This window comes from Pangasianodon hypophthalmus, chromosome 14 (genome assembly GCF_027358585.1).
Source record: "Pangasianodon hypophthalmus isolate fPanHyp1 chromosome 14, fPanHyp1.pri, whole genome shotgun sequence".
Lineage (NCBI taxonomy): Eukaryota > Metazoa > Chordata > Actinopteri > Siluriformes > Pangasiidae > Pangasianodon > Pangasianodon hypophthalmus.
Window position 1 is genome coordinate 20,658,241 of NC_069723.1, and position 20,664 is coordinate 20,678,904.

General features: G+C 38.5%; 1 protein-coding gene across 1 annotated transcript in view; it reads left to right on the forward strand.

Moving 5' to 3' along the window:
* Positions 1–917: 917 nt before the first annotated feature.
* trpc4b (transient receptor potential cation channel, subfamily C, member 4b) overlaps positions 918–20,664 on the forward strand; it is a 36,538-nt gene continuing 16,791 nt past the window's right edge. Inside the window, exons 1-2 of the mRNA XM_026934904.3 lie at positions 918–1,652; positions 10,582–11,100. Coding sequence (XP_026790705.2) covers positions 1,227–1,652; positions 10,582–11,100 — 945 coding nt within the window. The 5' untranslated portion in view covers positions 918–1,226. The remainder of the gene's footprint in view (positions 1,653–10,581; positions 11,101–20,664) is intronic.

The window sequence follows — 20,664 nt, forward strand, 5'->3', positions numbered from 1 at the left end:
GGCTGTGGACATAACACCCATATGTGCTTGTTGAACATCCCATTCCAGATTTAGTCCCCACTGCTGTTATAAAAACCTCCACTCTTCTGGGAAGAATTTCCTCTAGAATTTGGAGTGTGGCTGTGGGGATTTGTGCCAGTGCAGCTACAAGATCATTAATGAGGTAAGGCGCTGATGTTGCACAAGGAGGTCTGGGGTGCAGTCAGCATTTCAATTCATCCCAAAGATGTTCACTGGGTTTGAGGTCAGGGCTCTGTGCAGGACACTTGAGATCTTCCACTCCAACCTTGGCAAACCATGTCTTCATGGAGCTTGTGCACAGGGACATTTTTGGAACAGGTTTGTCTTCTTAGTTCCAGCTACAGCGTACAAACACATTCTAGACAATTGTGTGCTTCTAACTTTGTGGCAACAGTTTGGGGAAGAACCACATATGGGTGTGATGGTCAGGTGTCCACATACTTTTGGCCAAATGTAGTCTATAATGCAGGACCACTCGTACCTTCAATTAGCTTTTAGCATAAAAATGTAAAAGTATGCACCTTTCTGGGTAAAAGATGCACACTAAAGGCACAAAAGATGTTCCATTAGTGGTACCACCACATTGATAAGGAAAGGTACTTTTTTTTACTGTGTGTACAGTTTGGAGAGGAGGTGAAATACATGCAGAAGTGATTAGTGCCATGTGTTCATGAGCTTCATGGGGAGTTTCATTAACTACAGTAGTTAAATCCTGTTTATTTAACCATAGCCATTGAGATGTGTTTCCATGGTAATGTTGGTGCTGGTGTATGTTTGCCTTTTCTGAGTTCACTCATGGTACTAACTCATTCAGCATGTGCTTTAATTTAATTGATGGTGACGAAACACTTCATAAATGTTATTAGAGAGCAATACTGGATGATGGATAAACTCAACAGGGTTTATTTGTGTCTTGTCAGAGTTTGAACTCTTTTGCTTTATGTTTTTATTGCCATCATTCTGTGCATGTGCATGTGCATGAAAGAGACACGATGCGCCAACAAGTCTCCACTCTACGTAACTGCATTAACCCGAATGGGTGGATGTTATTTCCGTGTCTCGTGCGCTGCTGCGTTTTCAGCTGCACTAACCGGGTGTTTATCTGAGCTTCACCACCACCACCACCGCCACCACTTCTCCTCTTATTCCTCCTCCTCGTCCTGTGCGTTCCTCAGATGCTCAGGATACCGAGCTGACCGGGTGCGATGGCGCAGCTCTACTACGGCGGAGGCGGCGGGAGCGGCGGCCGTGGCGGCGGCCGTGGCGGCGGCGGCGGGAGCGCGTTCTCCTCGCGCCGCGATCGCATCCGTTTGCGCGTGGTGCGCGCCGAGCCGGAGCTGTCGGCGCAGGAGAAGGCGTACCTGAGCGCCGTGGAGAAGGGCGACTACGGCAGCGTGAAGCGCGCGCTGCAGGAGGCCGAGATCTACTTCAAGATCAACGTGAACTGCGTGGACCCGCTCGGGCGCACCGCGCTGCTCATCGCCATCGAGAACGAGAACCTGGAGATGGTGGAGCTGCTGCTGGCGCACGACGTGCATGTGGGGGACGCGCTGCTCCACGCCATTCGCAAGGAGGTAGTGGGAGCTGTGGAGCTGCTGCTCAACCACAAGAAGCCCAGTGGAGAGAAACAGGTCAGGAGCTCCACTTCCTCTCACCTGCATGTTTACACCTTCACTTTTAAACTTTTGGAGCATTATTTATTGACACAGTAATATCCAAGCCAGCACTACACTCTCAGAAATTAAGGTACTAAACTCTACTTTTCCTTGTCTCTGGAGTTGTACCACTAATGTCACATCCTTTGGTGTGTATCTTTAACATGTGAAGTTGCATATAATGCACCTTTAACAAGTAAACTACTACACTGTGTATATACTATACTGCACTATATTCAGCTTTTCAAGGTTAAAGATATAAAGGTACAAAACTTGCACCATTACCACTGTACAACTGATTCCAACCTAGAGACATGCCATTTTTTTTTCTGAGAGTGTATTGCAGTACACTGTATAGGCTACACAATGGTACTTATTAATTAAGACCTGAAGTCGTAACACTTGTAGCCCCTCTTTAGAGTATTCCTTAATGAGGTAATGAGATATAATACATAATAGCTTAAAGAACTACGCTAACATCCACTAATGGGTGTTGTGTACCATATAAACCTCATTTAAACTAACAAATGAAACCCTAAGGACCACTCAATGTCTGTACCATGATGGAACATTAACGTAGCCTGCGTAAACGATACGTTTTTCTTTTCTCTACTAGTGTAATCACTGTAACCATAATCATCAATGCTATAACTGGAAACAGAGTCACAATCGTTTGGAGAATCAATTAGTGAGGAAGTAATATGATATTCTTATACATAAACTATACCATGTCATATACACAATTATATTATGTCCTATTATGTACACAATAACTACTGCTATGTCATATCACATACAGCATACTGTATATTACTGCTGTATAACAGAAAAGTTGTGAGTATGCACTGATGTGACATTAGTAAGGTCATAAGTTATTTCACTTGTTCCAGCATTGGAGAAATTTTGTACTAAAATATCCTTATATATTATACACAGTTTATAGTCTGAGACACAGTAACAAACTACTGTAATAAACACTTATTTAGGCTATTTATGTAGCCTACACACTCCCAGGGGGAAAAAAGTGTTTGAAAGTATATAATTTTTTAACCTTTAACTCATTCAAGGTACATAATTGAATATTAATGATAACTTGTAGGGTATAATGACATTCTTTCTACCTTGAGGAACAAAACTGGAGCCTACCTGGTCCTGTTTTTGATAATGTAACAGCTACTGTTAGTCAAAAGTGCCTATATATAATATTCTTTATAAAGCTTATCATTAAGTAGATTCACAATTAATCAAGTTAATATATTTTTATTCCTTCTATCCTATTGGATCACTCAGAAAAAGACATCCAAACACTGGTGTGTCAGTGGTAAGATCCAAACTTGTATCATTGCTTAATCAGGACTAATTCTTATAACAATTCTTATATATATATATAGTAATAAACTACACTGATACACCCTTCTTATACAATTATACACATTACGTATATATATACATATATATATATATATATATATATATATATATATATATATATATATATATATATATATATATATATATATAAATACATATATATACATACTTCACATTTGAAGGTACAAATGCTTGTCATTGCAGCATGGAGCCCTCAAGGGTATGTCTTTTTGGGTCTTAATGATCTAAGTTAGAGCTTTTTCAGATTTAAGGTACATAATTAAACCTTAAATTTCACTTTTGAGGTTTTAACTTTTAACGCTTTCAGAGCTTTGGTTTCTGAAGGATTAAAAAGTAAATTTATATACAGTCATAAATTAAACAATATTTTTTTTTCTAACAAAATAATACCATTCAGAATTACATGTTCATAGTGTTATTTTTTTAATAGTATTTTTAATAACACTCGGGTGTTTAGTATAAATTAGTAATACCACGTGTGGTAATGTTTTGTTTTGAGCTATCAATGTCTGAACTAAAGTCAAAGTTGGTGAGAGAGTAATCAAACATTCCCATATGCATTAAAAACTTTACTAATAAGTCAATGAACGCAACAGCTATTGTTAACCAAATATATCATAACAGTCCTTCTCTTAAATCAGGGTTTGCAGGCTCGTGGTGGCATTGCAGGGGGTTCGTGAGACTGTTGGAAATGTCAATATCACTTTAAGATAAATTTTAATAATACTAATTAATATTACTAATAAAAAGTGTTATTTGATGTGTTGATGTAATTTCCACTGAAACAGGAAGTCAGGGAAATACATATTGAGTGGCTCCTCCCCCTTTTTAAATAGCTAACAGCATTTACCTTAGCTCACAGTTTACAGCTGTCACAAAGCCGTGAGCTGGCACAAATACCTCCTTCTGCAAAGTGAATGAATTCAAGCCATTTCCTTCTTAAAGTTACATTTTCGCCCCATGCATGCTGATATGATGTCTCTCGCTCAAAAACGGCAAGACAGAGAGCATTTGATTGGACAGAAAATCTGATGAGAAGCAGAAGTACAGAATGATGTCATCAAAATTGTTGATCCATATTGTTGGTAGAGAGAGACTGTAAATTTTGAATTCATACATGTTTTAAATGGGAATTCTGTCATTGTTTTGGAGCACACTAGCTTATAGTTAACCTTAAGGCTAACATATTCATACTAAAAGCCACAAAACTTCAATTTTGATTTCATTGGGACTTTAAAGTAAATCACAACAGGAGGAACATCCAAGCACAAATCAGACAACAAAAGTTGCAAAGTGGGAAGCGTTCTGTAAGTACAGTGAGGAGTATTTAAAATGGTTTGGTCCAAAGCATGAAGCCAGACACTTAAAGAGACACTTAAAAAGAAAACATGGAAACAAGGCCACAAAACCAGCTGAATGTTTCAAGGAAGGTTGAGTAGCTTAAAACAGAAAGTAAAAGCATCAAAATGTTTTCAGGAAGTAAATGTTTCATTTAACATTAACATGCTTGAAATCTCAGGGGGCAAGGGGTTGTGCTGACAAAAAAAAAAAAAAAAAAATGGGGAACCCTTGTTTTAAATGATTAAAATTTCATTAGTAGTGTAAAGATTTACTAATCTAACTATATATAGCAAACTCTCCAGTGGTGAATATTCTCTTACTGTCATAAATTAACATGTGTGCAGATGGACAATTAATGTAAGAGTTATTAAAATTCTATAGTGCTGTACGGGATATGGAGGAATCGGCAGTGTGCTTATTTTTAATACCTCTCAAATGATGTGGTGATCACTTTTAACATATAAACACAAAGCATTATGATATTTAACGTCAGTTAGTACAATGCTCTAATGCCCTCCATCCCTCCCTCACCACCACCACGACCACCACTATCTGTTATCAGCTACATATCTAAAGTACCAAAAGTGTCCATTTCCTCACTGAGTAACTTTCAGTTTACTCTCATGCCTTAGATTAAAAAAACATAAATGACAGCTGAATGCAGTGAGGATATACAGCAGGTCCGGAAGCATTGTTTTTCCAAGCTTAATTCCTCCCATTATCATTCACAGTTATTTAATCTGATTGGGTTTGACTTCTGTGGAGGTCAGGCAAGAGCCGAGTAAATGATTCTGAGAAATGGACAGGAAGGAAGACAGGACCTCTCTTCCTTTAGATGATTTAGAAAGACTGCAGATATGATGCAGACTGTGGTTCTCTAGCTCTGTGTCTCAATCGGATCCCATCCCTATGCTATTCTGGTGACCTTTTGATATGCAAATCACCAAAATTAACATGTCTATAAATCACAAACAGACACATCGGTAGATGGGAGCAGGGTTTTTTTTTCCATTTATTTTTCAGTAGTGGGCAGATACTGATGAACAAAGTGATTGTCATGTGTGATATGATACCTCACTATGTGGCCTTGAATTTAGGTTTGCATATTTCTTGACCTAATGAACAATCTAACAACAAACTGTGTCAAGCTGGTATTACACCCCAATAAACTTTGTATAATTCATATTAAATAATGATCCTTTCACTAATCCTACATTTGGAAATTATTTCCATTATCAAGTGACCCATACTGTACCTAAATTCTCATGCTGAATTTGGATCTCCTTCTTGCCCAGGTACCAAGAGTTCCTGTTGTAGCTCTTTAAGCAAGACTATTACGTTTATTGTATATTTATATTTAATATTCAGTTTTGGTATTAAGATCATAGATTAAATTTACTTCATTTTTCATAGATTTTAGATGCTGATTTGGAACAATGAATCACTCAAAGTTTGAGGAAACAAAACTTGATCTTTTGGAAGTATGTGCAAAATACCACAGTGATCACACTGCCAAACATGTGACTATGGGTGGAGCTACAAATTATAAGGACCACTGATTGTTCAGATACAATCATCACGGAATCTTCATTATGGTCTCTCTGGCTACGATTGTTTTCATTGTTGCCAACTAAGAGTCTTTGTGGCGAGACTTTGTAGATCCTTTTAGCGAATTGAATTCAAAAAAGAGCCTTTTTGAGCACACGTTAGTGACTACCTTTAACTTCGATACGGCTCTCCAGCTCACATCACAGCTGCTGATCTACGAGTTGACACAGCAGGTTCACTCATCTCACTATCAGTATGTAATACCTGACTGTGTTGTGCTTGCAACCAATCACTGAGCACCATTTTTCCCAATGACCAATCACTGATGACCACTGTTGGTCCCACCCTCGCACTTCTTTGTTCTTCATTTTAAACTCTTCTTGAAGTTAGAAATAAGTGAGTAACTGTTTCCTTACTACTCAGCTTTTAAAACTACTCATGTCACTGCTTCTTTTTTCTGCAATCGTGATAGAAAGTTTAGTATTTTGTAAATGCATAAAAGTTTAATTTGTGATGCTATGGCCAAAGATGACTTCTTTCTATAAGAAATAAATTATTTCTGAAATAAATTATATATTATATGCAAATGTAATATATAATATATAAATTAATATGCAAATCAGTCAGTGACATAATCTAGAGACTTCTAGTGACTTTTTGAGTTTGCTTTAGCTACTTTCTGCTGAAAAGAGTTGGCAAAACCGATTGCTTTTCTACCGGGCGGTATGCCACATAAACCTGTAGAGAAAGTCTGCCAGAGTTCTTGTCTTTATAAATTCTTTATTTCTCTCAACTTTAGGAGGTAACTTCACAATTTTATCATACATTTCAGTGTTTCAGATTAGTTTTTATTTATTTATTTATTCACAGGAATCTTATCTTGCCAGTGTTTTCTACGTTTCTTATCCATTGTCAAGGTAAAATCAGGTTTAAAGTTATGCCGATTCCCCTGTGGCTTCTTTTTCACTGTGTTTGCTCACTCCATAGGGTTTAACATAACAGTGTTGTAGAACATACATGTAGTGCCACAGCAGATGTGTCAGTGTGTCATTAAAGTATTGGTACCCTTGGCTTCATTTGGGTCACTCAGTGCCAGGCAAGAGCACCGCACCAACGTCAAATCAATTATTTTGTCTAAAAGATAAACAAGTTTTGAATTTCACATTGTATTTTTCTAACCATGTCTGGCACTATGGTGTCACCACCTTCCAACCTCCTGAGGTACTTCACCAGTGTACGGATTGTTCTGGATATGAATTAGTAAACGTATCGTACCATCCAGTGAAAAAAAACCCAAAAAAACCTACAAATCTTTAAGAATATAATGCTGATTTGAGTACTTGCTTAATTTTTCAGCACGCTTGGTCATGCCAGTCTGGAAAGGGTCATCATTATATTGTGCTTTTGCCTGCTAGCTTGTCTTCTTTCTCTGGGAGTTCCACAGCTTCGGCTTCACAATGGATATTGCAGAGAGATGTGCTAATCACCCCCATCCTCTAATCACCACTTGTCTCTCAAATTCACAGTCGTGCTCTCTTGGGGGTTCTGACATGCACACGCATTCATAACGTTTCTCCCCCACTCACTACCCGACCTATTCTGGTCCTCAGTCTCCTCCATTTTCAGTTCCTATTTTCCTAATCATATATTTATGGAATCTTCATCTCCATTGCTTCATCTATGTGTCTTTCAAAAACTTGTTTCAGCAGCATTTCAGCATTGAATTGAAATAATTATGTTATTATTTGAATTTTAGTGTAAGAAGGCAAGAATTCCTTTCTTTAACATTCAAGGGATTTTGTATATAAAGCACATAAATCCTTGTGAAATTGTTCTTCTTCTTGTTTTTAATCTAAAAGCTTTGTGCATGTCATTGTATTCTGTGATGCCTTCTCAGACTTTGTAGAATAACATGCCATCAATACATCATGATAGAGGATGGAGCCAATTACTCAAACTGCTACAGGATGCTTATAGTGCTTTTTCCAGAGCGTTTTAGCAGCTCTCTCTCTCCTCTTTTCAATCTACCCCAAATTTCTGCCAATTTATTCAGTGTCAAGCCCCACTTAGGCAAGGTTTCATCTATCATATAACGTATTCATTTGGCTGATGCTTCTATCCAAATTGACAAGTTTTGGAGTCTCAAGGACCCAACAGTGGCAGATAGGAAGAGCTGGGATTTGAACTCATAAACTTCTGAGCAGTAGCTCAGAGCCTTAACCACTAATCCACCACTTCCCATAACAATCAATATGGGAGTGTCAGAGCTTTCTCTAAGACACATTAAACCAGCCACTGCATCTTTTAGAGTTCAGTTCATGCTGTATGGCAGCTGAACACCCCTGAAGGAGATTTCTAACTGTCTGTGTCATATACAGTACATAAGCCATTGATGATGATTGTAATTGGTTAGTATCATTATGATTGACAGGGGAGAGGGCGATGGCCATCCTTTTCATCCAGAAAACATGGACAGTTACTCTCTCTTGGACTCTCGGACATCCATGGCTTTTCACCATCTGGATTTGAACTTTCAATTTTATAATAATGTTTGAGAATATGCATTAAATTGCAGGATCTGGCTCAGTTATTTCAGCATAACTGCTAAGATTACTGTAATGTTCCTTCACTGAGTGAGTATAATATCTTAGAAACTTGTGCATGCATTGAATCTCCATAAATTTTTGGAAACTTCAAAGTGCAGCTAAGTGAGAGCACTTCAGCATGACTTTGTGTTAATGTCATGCCTGTGAAGATTGGCCTGCTAACCTTTAACTTTTCTGAGAAACATTCAGAACACTGTTGGTGAGACATTATATGCATATGAATGGCACTAAAACTATAAATGTTTCACTCTTCTGAGAAACTTGCAGAACAGAGAAGGTGGCTCGCTAAAGCCACTGGAGGGTGCAGCAGTATTTAAAGAACACATACCTTTTAACTTTACTAGCGCACTGCAGACCTGATTTGTATTTTAGGAGTGTGCATATCTCAGGCACCATTTTATCAGCCTGCTTGTGGGTTTTGCTCAAGTTGTTTGGATGAGTAGGCAAACATTTACTATATAGGCTGGCTCTTCGTGCTGATTTATGTGTATACTGAAATGGTATTTAACAAGCATTCCAGAGGTGACATGACATCTGTGACCATACTTTACCTCATCGTATTTAATCTAGAAAGCTGCATCATGGTAAAAGTCAAGTCAGCAGTTATGTGTGTGAGGAGTTTTTGGGGGTCATGGGCAGTCATTTCTGGACATAAAATCTGGCAGAAAGTGTAAAAAGTAATATAGAGACTACATGCAGTTTTTGAAAACATAGTAAAGAACATTGGATCTTGCAGAAAGTTTAAATAGAATGGAATTTAGTGGCATTTACAATATAGATTCCATCTATATTCTATATTTTATCACTGTATAAATAGGGAGCAAGCTGGTTGTGCCATGGATGGGACCAGGAACTTGTGGTTCCCTGGATGGGAGCAGGAAACTTTGGTCCCCTGAATGTGCCGCTGTTGCCCTGGATGCCGGTGGTCCAGTGTTCCCCTGGATGGGAGCAGGAGCATGTTGTGAACTGGATGGGAGGAGAAATTGTAGTACTGTGGATGGGAGATGGAGCTTGTGGATTGGGAGGAGGATGGAAGCAGTAGCATGTTGTTTCTTCGATCGGAGCAGGAGCTTATAGTTCCCTGGATGTGAGGAGGAGCTTCTAGTCTCCTGAATTGGAGCTGGAGCTCGAGGTACTTTGGATGGTAGCAGGAGCTTGTGGTCCCCTCGATGGGAACATGTAGTTTGGCTACTGAAAGGCAAGAGCCAAGTCCAGATGTTGAAGGAATTTGTAGGCTTCAGTGTCAGAACTGAGAAGTATAAGCTGAAACTAAATGTGCTAAATGGCACAGATAGACAAAACACAGACAGCCACAACCACAGCTTAGAACTAGTCACTTTTTTTGTGGGAAGCTAAAAACAAAATCTTATCTTCCTTATTGCAATGCATTCATTCACCTGTTACTGTATATACTGTATTTTAGAAGCATTACGTGTAAACCCATGTAACATTATCATCACGAAAGTATCCCAAAACAGATTTTACATCATCCTCTACCCCATTTTTACAGTACCCGGGATGATGGGATGGGGGTAGTCTGGAGCCTTGATTAAGGCTATTTCATATAAGCTATTTCTTTTAAAATTTGATAGGCAATTTGTGCAATTTTGACTGTTACTGTTACTAATGCTATTAGTAAATGGTCCAAAGACATGCTTGCAACCTAGCTAATTTTCCAGCTAGCTAGATAACAGCATAAATCAAACATGCTAATTAGTTTTGCATTTAGTGTCATAGGGGAGGCCAGAGGAAATGACTATTGACTCAATATCTTTAAAAGAGGTAAGAAGATGTCAGTCATCAGTTTACTAATTTAAAGGCTTGACTGTATTATGTGTCTTTACCAAAAAGGAATCAGAAGATATTTTGATATTTGGTATTTCAGTAGTAATTCATGTTTAAATTGATATTGTACATAATGTTCTAGGACATATCAAGCAGCTATATTAAATACTCAATTCTGTATTTCATCCTTCAGCTGTTTTCATATGCTGCATGTCTTTCTCACTTGTAACCAGGTTCCACCTATCCTGCTGGACAAACAGTTCTCTGAATTCACCCCTGACATTACGCCCATCATCCTCGCTGCCCACACAAATAATTACGAGATTATTAAGATGCTGGTGCAGAAAGGTGTGTCAGTGCCTCAGCCCCATGAGGTGCGCTGCAACTGTTCTGAGTGCGTATCCAGCTCAGATGTGGACAGTCTCCGCCACTCACGCTCACGCCTTAACATCTACAAGGCCCTGGCAAGCCCGTCACTCATCGCACTGTCTAGCGAGGACCCGTTCCTGACCGCCTTCCAGCTCAGCTGGGAACTCCAAGAGCTCAGCAAGGTGGAGAACGAGTTCAAGGCAGAGTATGAGGAGCTGTCTCATCAGTGTAAGCGCTTTGCAAAGGACCTGCTGGACCAGACACGTTCCTCACGCGAATTGGAGCTTATCCTCAACTTCCATGATGACCTTAACCTCCTGGATGAAGAAACCAACAACGAGCTGGCTCGGCTTAAGCTGGCCATCAAATACCGACAGAAAGAGGTGAGTCCCAACAGAACGTTTCTGTATTTCTGATATAATCTCGTTTGTTTTTTGTAACTTAACAAAGATGCTTTATCAGTTTGTGAGGAATGGGTGAGATTTGATGATGTATTGAGAGTGAGAGACAAGACATTTTCTAGATTATAGTCATACACAAAGTCCAGAATGTAGTTTTTAATCACTTCATTTTCAAAAAATTCCCCTCCACATGGACAGTGTTTTTTTTTTTTGTTTTTTTTACAAATATCTCTGTACACACAAAAACACAAAAACACAAAAATGAAAATGCTCAAATGAGCATGTCAGCCCAATACGTGGCAAAAGTATGCCATCTGTTAGGTTAAATGCCTCAAGAATAATGTATTGATCAGTAGAGAAGGCGAACTGTGGAAAAATACCAACATGATGAAATTTCACCAACAAAATTAGATTGCAAGCAAGTTAAGAAATTACAGAACACAAAGTAACAACCTGGTGAGTAGCCCTGATAAGTGAATTCTTATCACATTCATAACACGTGCAAAACTGCAATGGGAATTCATGGATATTTTAAGAAATCTATATGCTAAGACTAAGACTATAGATACCCAGTTTTCAGAACTGTTAAAGTCCTTCAGATGAGTACAATTTTAGAAAAACGATTAAAACTGGAAGCCTAAACCATTTATTGGTTTGTCCCTCTGTGAACACTTACACTTTCTACGTAGTATCCTACCACAGAGGGTTTTCTAGCTCAGAGGTTTCCAAGCAGTAAAATGAATCCAGGTCATTCCAAATGATCTGAATGGCTAAAAAACTTGTAGATACAGCAAGACAGCAAGATAGAAGCTGACAAAACAAAAAGAATTAAAAAGTTTAAATTAGAACACAAATTTAGGACCTTTAAGTATTAAATGTTCTGTGGTTCCCTTTGAGGAAACCCCTAAAAGGTCTGTGTAGAATTCTGCACCATAATGTTTTCTAGCAGAGAGGATTTTTGAGAAGAACCTTTGGGAAACTTGGATGTAATGCAGATACATAGTATCTGTGATTGGGCCTGTGTCCATACGTCCTATATACCTATATAATGAAGACAGAATTTGTGGCTGTGTATGGAATTTGCAGCTCATTAATTTGTACACTCAGGAATAGGGAAGTGTGAGCAATGCACACAGTAATTTTCTTTACCAGTGGTGTGGTCCTAAGATGCCTCAGTGGCTGAGAGATCACATAATGGGCAGTTATTCCCTTCAGTCTCTTCTGACTTATTGCTGCGTGACTTACTGCTGTGAAAACTGACCTCCCTGTAGGGTCTGAATCCATGCATGGTCATACCAGGGTCTTTCAGTGACACTTCTGCATTTCTTTTTTTATTTAATTCTTGGAGCCTTTTTTTTAAACCACATCTAATGTTCAGATTGTAATATTCAGTGGGTAAAGGAACTATTATGAAGAAGATTCTTCTCTGTCCATCGTCTGTATAACAGAAGCAATAGTCATTTTTTTATTGCTTATTAGTACAAATAACCTAGAAAATTATGTAGAACATGATAAAAAAAAAACATTGTTTATGCAATAACATGAGCATGTGTATTATGTGGTTAAGAAAACCCATTTAGAAAATTGCATTATGGGCCATAGTGCTTGTTTGTGTTTATATGTGCCTCCTGTCGGTTGTTTTATCGACACTCCCTACCGCTCCTTTACTCTCCCACCACCTCAATCAGGTTGGGAAAAAAAAATACATGGCAGAAACCGCAGCGCAGCCAGATAATTCTCCTGTAAGCAAACACCAACACTGTGCTTTGATAAAACTTAATGACAAGAAACACAGTTAAACTAAGAACAGCTAGAGCTTGTCCATGATGGAGAAACTTATTACTGGAGAAGGGGGTGAAATAGGACACAGAGTTAGTAATGTTTCTCCTGGACAAGTATGTAAATGTAATCTGTGTAAAGAGTTGAGAACTTGAATGTCGATTTTTACATGCCAAATCAAGTATATAATCTTTTTTACCTGTAGAGCCAGGTAAGGTAATAGATGAACTACCTCCATAGAAATGTACGTAACTCCAGAGGTGGCAGTCAGCTTAAAAGCTCATGAGAGCTCATTAGAAAGAAAACAGGACAGCAAAGACTCTCTTGACCATTCTATCATTCACTATCAGTGTTAGCTTGTTAGCAGTCTTAGCTGCATGGGAGTTAGTTAATGATTCTAAGTAGCTTACATCAGTAGTGACCCAGCTGAGAAAACAGGACAGTGAAGGTACTCTTCACTATTCTTATAAAACTGGGGTGAATTTTGCATGTTTATAGCATCGTTCTAAAATGCTAACACTGGGAGACAGACATAGAGAGCTTGGATAATATGTTGGTGTGGATAATTTAAGTGTAATGGGACGTCATAAATCTTCAAATGTAATAAATGAATGAATAAATGAATAGTGTATAGTCACAGTATTCACTGTTAGCAATGTTAGGTAGGTTTCTAATTTATAAATAACAAAGTAAGGCAATGCCCATAATAAACAGCTTACTTCAATGCTTGAAAGTGTTGTCATGATAATCCTTTCTGGTTAGTTGCTGGGGGCTTGCTGTTGAACTCCTCCTAATTAACTTCTAGAGATCTATTGTTCACAGATTTTGACTAATCTCAACAAATGGATCTTTAATATGGTGTCAATTTCACATCATAAGTATTGTGGTCATAAAAAACAAAATACACGCGAATCATAGAATTGAATACAAAATTTAAAAGAATAAACTAATGAAAAGAACACAAAAATAATCAGAATTAAAAACAAAATTGTGTTTTCCTTCGTTAACTTACTCTGATGCTTGCGCTCTCTGCCATTTTTTGCATTCACAGTATAGTTTTCTTTGCTCTCGTTTCCAAGTTCTTCACTTATGATTACAAAAACTACGGAAAGAGTTTCATGCAAACCAGGGGCGGGATTAAAGTCTCCACTGGTCCACTGGTTCTAAACTGACAGCTCTTCTCTAGCCAGTCAGTAAGCTGGGAGTAGATGATGTCTACCTTTTACTGTTCAAACGTATCATGAGCAGGTGAACATTGACAATCACACACAGCCACAGGTAGTCGATATAAATTTATCTTGGAAATTTGATTGATACGTTAAAATTATGCGCCTTGATTGAGCAAAGAATTATTTGTTTTTCTGTGTTTGATTTCAATTAACATTTTGTGTAGAACTCCATAGGCCGTACTTTTAGAGAGACCCCTGTCACGAATGCAGGAAGACATACATATATATATATATATATATATATATATATAAAAGCTGCAAATCTAGCTTTTCTTAACTGTTATCTTGAAAACATTGAATGGGTTATCTATGCTTCGTATTACCACCTACATGCACCTGGCCATGTCCTCAATGCTTGAATGCGTCGACCTCTGATCCTGCGCCCCCTGACTCTGTATCTGACAGACCTGAGATAAGACTCTGTGCTGCAGAAACCACCTCTGAATATTCCATCTAGTAAACACAAAGCCTCCAACATTAGTAGTGTCTTGTAAGGACATAATGAGAACAATTATTTACAAGCCTGCATTTGGTAGACCCTTTAATCCAAAGCAACTTGCACTGCATTAAAGGTATACATTTCATCAGTTCATGCAATCCTTTGGAAATGAACACACAACCTTAGCCTTGCTAGTGCACTACTCTACTGTTTGAGCTACAATGATGTTCCGCTTGTCCAGTTCATAGAGTTAAACTGCTCTTTAACTAATTAAAATGTCAATCAATTACTAAACCTTGCGTATGCTAGTTAACAGGAGAGGTTTGACATGAGACTACGGTTATGGCCAATTCAAGCATCTCAGTCTTTCAATAGAGCTGGTATTTAATATTTACAGTAGACATACATATAAGAAGCAAAAAAGCATATCATTAAATTTCCAAGATAAATTTATATCGATTACTGGTGGCTCTGCGGGATTGTCCATGTTCACCTGCAATTTGTAATCATAAGTGAAGAACTTGGAAATGAGGGCAAAGAAAACTGTAGCGCGAATGAAAAGCGTGAATGAGATTATGAGCAAAAAATAGCAGAGAGAGCAAGCATAATTTAATTCCAATTATTTTGTGTGCATTTTTAAATTTTTTTTTAAATATATTTTTAAATTGTGTATTCAATTTATGATGTGTGCATTATTCTTTTTTACGACCACGATACGTACCACGTGAAATTGACGCGTGAAAGTAATACTTTACTAGGTTTCTATTAAAGTTTTCTCAGAAGTGTACTGAACACTGCAGAATTTTTAACTTTCTCCCAAGTCAGGGCTCATTATCTCCAGTGCTTGAGGGCAGGATAGTTGATTTCCTTTCTCTAACATGCATACTAAGCTGGGGAATTAACTAGTGAGTTGAATTGTGTATTTGAGCGAGAAAATCAACAAACTAGGATGGATTTTAGCCCTCCAGGACTGGAATTGATGACCCCTGGCCTAAGCCATATGCTCTGCTGGTGAATGGACCCTTTAGGGTGCAGTTAGCTAATGTACCATTGAATAAAGTTGGTGCTTCACTGAAGAACTTTAAGAATAAAATGTTGGGGAACAAACAACATTTTTTATTGAGTTCAACTTTGGAAATAAAAGAAATAATGTTATCTTCATATAAAGTCATAATAGCCAGTTTGTAATGATGGAAAATGATAGCCATGTTGTCATTTTTAATTGATGTCCACAAAAGACAAGCCAAGAAAATGTTCTTAATGCTTTCAAACAGGAAGTAGAAGTAGAAGCAAAAGACCACCAAGCCCTGGATTTCACACCACCTAAAAACAATCCTGTTTTCAGTCTAGTCTCCAGCAAAGCATCTTGTAAAATCAGCAGAGCAAACGTTTGGGAATTGATCTGGACTAACTCATGGCAACAGTGAAAGCTGGGCCCCAACTGGATCAATGTATCCTAGTCCCTTGAGACCCAAGGACAGAGCATGAAACTCCTCCAGGTCTTCATATATTTGCCACAGAACCACCTGTGAGAAACAAATAGGCTTGAATGAGAAATTCATCAGTTCCATCCAGATTATTTCAGGACAATATGAAATGGCAGTGCTGCCTGAAATTATATTTGACACAACAATCAATACACTTAACACACAATGCATTTTATGGTGTACAGACACATATGATGTAAGCTCTCTAAATCACTGCCAGGCATTAATAGTCTATAAATGTAGCTCTGAAGCAGGTCCCTCGATTCCTGACCAGGAAACCAACCCCAGCCACTTGGGTTGCACACGACAGCACACTCCCAATGCCGGTCCCAAGCCCAGATAAAACTGGGGAGGGTTGTGTCAGGAAGGGCATCTGACGTAAAAACTGTGCCAAATCAAATATGCAGACCAATGATCTGCTGTGGCGACCCCTAATGGGAGCAGCCGGAAAACGAAATGCAGCGCAGAAATAACCCTGAAGCTAGGATAGTAATTTCTACTCATTTCCGCATGAGGACACACCCTCTCACGTTATCACATTATGAATCAGCAATGAAATTGCCAGAAGCTATGCTACTGCCCACCACAGGAAATGATACCATGATACCAAATGAAACCCATTTTTGCTGCTTTACACGCTATGCTGAATTTGGAACCCTTAAATCTTTTTTTTTTTTTCTTTTCCAAGAACATTTTAAATATGCAAGAATAAACGGGTGAATAATTTTTTTTTTTTCAATCTCAACAGAAACTGTATTTAGATATTTTACATAACTCGCTTGTCTTTTTTCTTGGTGTGAAAAGAACATCCACTATTCCAAAACACCAAGTCTAAACTCTCATGGTCTGTAAATATAGCACAGAGTTAGTCCAAATCACTTACAGAGACTGGGAAAAAATGTATTTGAATAAAACTATGTGCAGCTTATGATTCCTTGCATAAGTACTGAACCTCCTGGAACTTTTCTGTATTTTGTAATGTTACAATGTGGAACTGAAATGAACTTATTTGGGATTATATGTCATGAATCTACACAACATAGCCCATAATGCTGAAATGAGTCAATATAGTTTGCAAAATTATTTACAAATAAAAAACTAAAAGTTGTGATCAAATAAGTGGTCTCCTCCCATTCTGGTGAAACCCCTAAATTATATCTGATGCAATTAGTTGCTATCAGGAGTCACATAACTAGTTGAATGGAGTCCACAAAGTGCTATGTATGCCATAATCCTAGCATTTGTCGTCACCCTAAGAATACCCTCCATACAGTGAAGCATGGTGGTGGTAGCATTATGTTGTGAGGATGGTTTTCATCAGAAGAGGCTGGAAAACTGGTCAGAGAGGGCATGATATATTATATGGCCAAAAGTATGTGGACACCCAACCATCACACCCATATGTGGGCCTTTCCCAAACTGCTGCCACAAAGTTGTAAACACACAATTGTCTAGAATGTCATTGTATGCTGTAGGTTTAAGATTTCCCTTCACTGGAACTAAAGGGCCCAATCCTGTTTCATCATGAGAATGCCCCTGTACACAAAGCAAGGTCCATAAAGACATGGTTTTCCAAGGTTGATGTGGAAGAACTCGAGGGGTCTGAGCCCTGACCTCAACCCCCCTGAACACCTTTGGGATGACCTTGACCTCTGACTGCGCACCAGGATTTCTTACATCATCAGTACCTGACCTCTGATTTTAGACAAAAGCCTATTCTTGTCAGCAAGAGAATTAAGATGGGTGGAGGTTGACTTTCCAACAGGACAGACCTCTATCTGATTGAGAACCTGCGGCCTGTGGCAAGGCTTGAAAATAAATCACTGTTCCCCAGTGGTCTTCATCCAGTCTGACACAGCTTGAGGAATGATTGCCAAGAAGAAAGAGCAAAACTACCAGCATCCAGATGTGCAAAGCCTATCGAGACATACTCCAGAAGTCTTCCAGCTACAATTGCAGCCCAAAGAGCTTCAACCTAGTATTGCCCCTGGGGTGAATACTTATGCAATACTTATGCAAGGCACTGCATACTTTAAACATGGCAGCTTAAAAAATGTTAACAAACATGGATGGATCTCATGTAATTCTGGTGCATTGAAGAGTTAAAGGGGGCTAAAAAAAGAAAGAGCTCAGATTGTGTGTCCTTACTAACACAATGAATAGGGCTTTTTGAAGGACTACACACACAGTTCAGCTGTTTGCTGTAGTGTTGTTGAGTGTGCTGTGACAAATATACTGTCACACCTTAACATAAACATTTAGTGTTGCAGAATAAACTCTTCATTTCTGGCCATCACCCAATTCAATTTCTCTATTTTTTTAACTGTCTATTGTGAAAATTGTTAATAATAAATTAAATTATTTCTTGAACTCGGTTGTATTTTTATCATATTCTGGCATCTCTGTGTCTCATGGATTTGCTCATTTTAATATTTCCCAGCTTTTATAGCAGTTAGCACATAGTTCTATGGTCTGTTTAAAACACAATTCGAATTTCAGGTTTCATGTTTATAATTAAGTGTTTGGAGTGTTTTTGCTAATGTTATTAGCTATGTTGTGAGGTTTTTGTGAAGTGTGATATTTCTCACTGTTCCTGTGTAGTTGGTATGTGACTTGTAATGACTTAGGCCCTGTTTACATCTGGCACTAACATCTGTCTCGAATGATCCAATCACAAGTGGACAACTGAAATGCATAGCTGTTTACACCTGCCTTCTGAAAGCATCTCCAGTGACCACTTTATGATCGGATTTCATACATAATTTTTCACAGCAGAAGGGTGTCATGCACATTTATTACATCAGTCTTGCACTGCATTTGTTTCCAGGCAGAAGTGTCCCACAAATCCTATCTCATGTACATGTGCAGGCTGTTTTAAATGTTGTGGTTAAATGAATGGGATATGAAACAAAGAAGGAAGCTATGAAAAACAGCTACTTTCATCTCTGTTGTTATAGCATCATCATTATCCATTAGCCTAGCGGTGGATTCTACAGATCAGCGCGATTTCTGCATTCTCGCAATAATGACGTATTTTCCATCGAGGGCAATGACACAGTTGATTAGGTGGTCCTTCATTGCTGTCTGGGACACATCAAGCCACTTTTACATTCACTCTACAAATGTTATGTGCTCATATGCATCCCAAAGCACATGTAGCTAGTGGTTTGAGGTGGTTTTCACACTGCGACTCACCATTTGTTAAAATTATTTTGGTACTATTATGCACAGCAGAGTGAACGACACTTAACGTCTGCATTCTTGTGAGTTTTGTTTAACTGCTCCTGTGTGTTTTCTTCTCCCCGTGTTGCAATAAGGCACATCACCTCTTCAGTGTCCCACAACATTCCCCTGCCACTCATGGTGCATGTGTTGTGGAAACTAATGATGTCGTCATCCGCTAAAACAAACGTGCAGGTTACTTTACTTCCTGCACAAGTGTGGACCGAGTACGAGTTGCACGCACATTCATGGGAATCGCGGCACAGTTCCACAACTCAGACAACTTCCTACAGGTAGTCTTGGGTTTGGTAACATGGTGTACTTCCCGATCCCCATGACAGCTTTTATATTACCAATTTTTCATGCAAGCTGTGCTCTGTTTTGGACTAAACTGCCAGTGTGAAAGCCCCCTGAGTGATCAGACCACAATGCATCTGTGAGACACACTAGACCCTGTTCACGCCTCTACTTACCGCTGAGCACTTACGATCAGATCACACAGGATGCATACTAATGCCAGGTGTGAACAGGGCTTTAGTTGTTGTGTGAGAAGTAGTGAATAGTGGCTGTACTGCTTTGGCATTAGATGTGATTATGGAACTCCAGCTTGTGTGACCTTTTGTTGCCATTTTATAAAAGCTTTGTGTTATGCCTAAGAACACACTTACCTGTGATAAAGTCAGTGTAATGCTCGAGTTTGATTTTCTTATGTTCTTATTTTCTTTCTTAAATGTCACCTCCATAGCAACAAGTTGTGTGAAAGAGTTGCATAAAAGTAGCCTTTCCTTGGAACAACCCCCCAAAAAATGCACAGTTTGTCCACAACTGTGTGTCATGGTCAGAAGATACAAAAACCATGGTTTACTTTAGATGTAGGAGCTTTACTTTGTATAGAAAGTAAAGCTCCTACATCTAAAGTAAACCATGGTGGAATCGGATCATTGATGCTTTGGTTTTGCAGCAGGTAGTCTTGAGAATTTTGTGAAAATGGACAGCAACATAAATTCTACCAGGGGGCTACTGATCAGTTCATAGACTGATTTAAATGCTACCATAAATGAATGTGAATGCATATTTAACTGACTTAAATTCTGCATACAGACACAGGAAATTGAGTTGATAAAGCCTTTATCACTCGTGAAAGTCACACAAAACTTCTATATTAGCACTGATCTTGTTATTGTAATTGTTATTCACTTGAGAAATGTTCTTGGACTTGTAGCCCTGTTTCATTGGGCTTGTTAGGACCAATCTCCCTCTCCATGTGTTAATTAGATTCTGAGATTAGCAGCCCTAATGATGTTGGCTTGAATGAGATTGTGTGACTCATATTAAATTAAAAAGAGATAATTCTTTGGGATCCAATCAGTATCATGACATTATTGACACC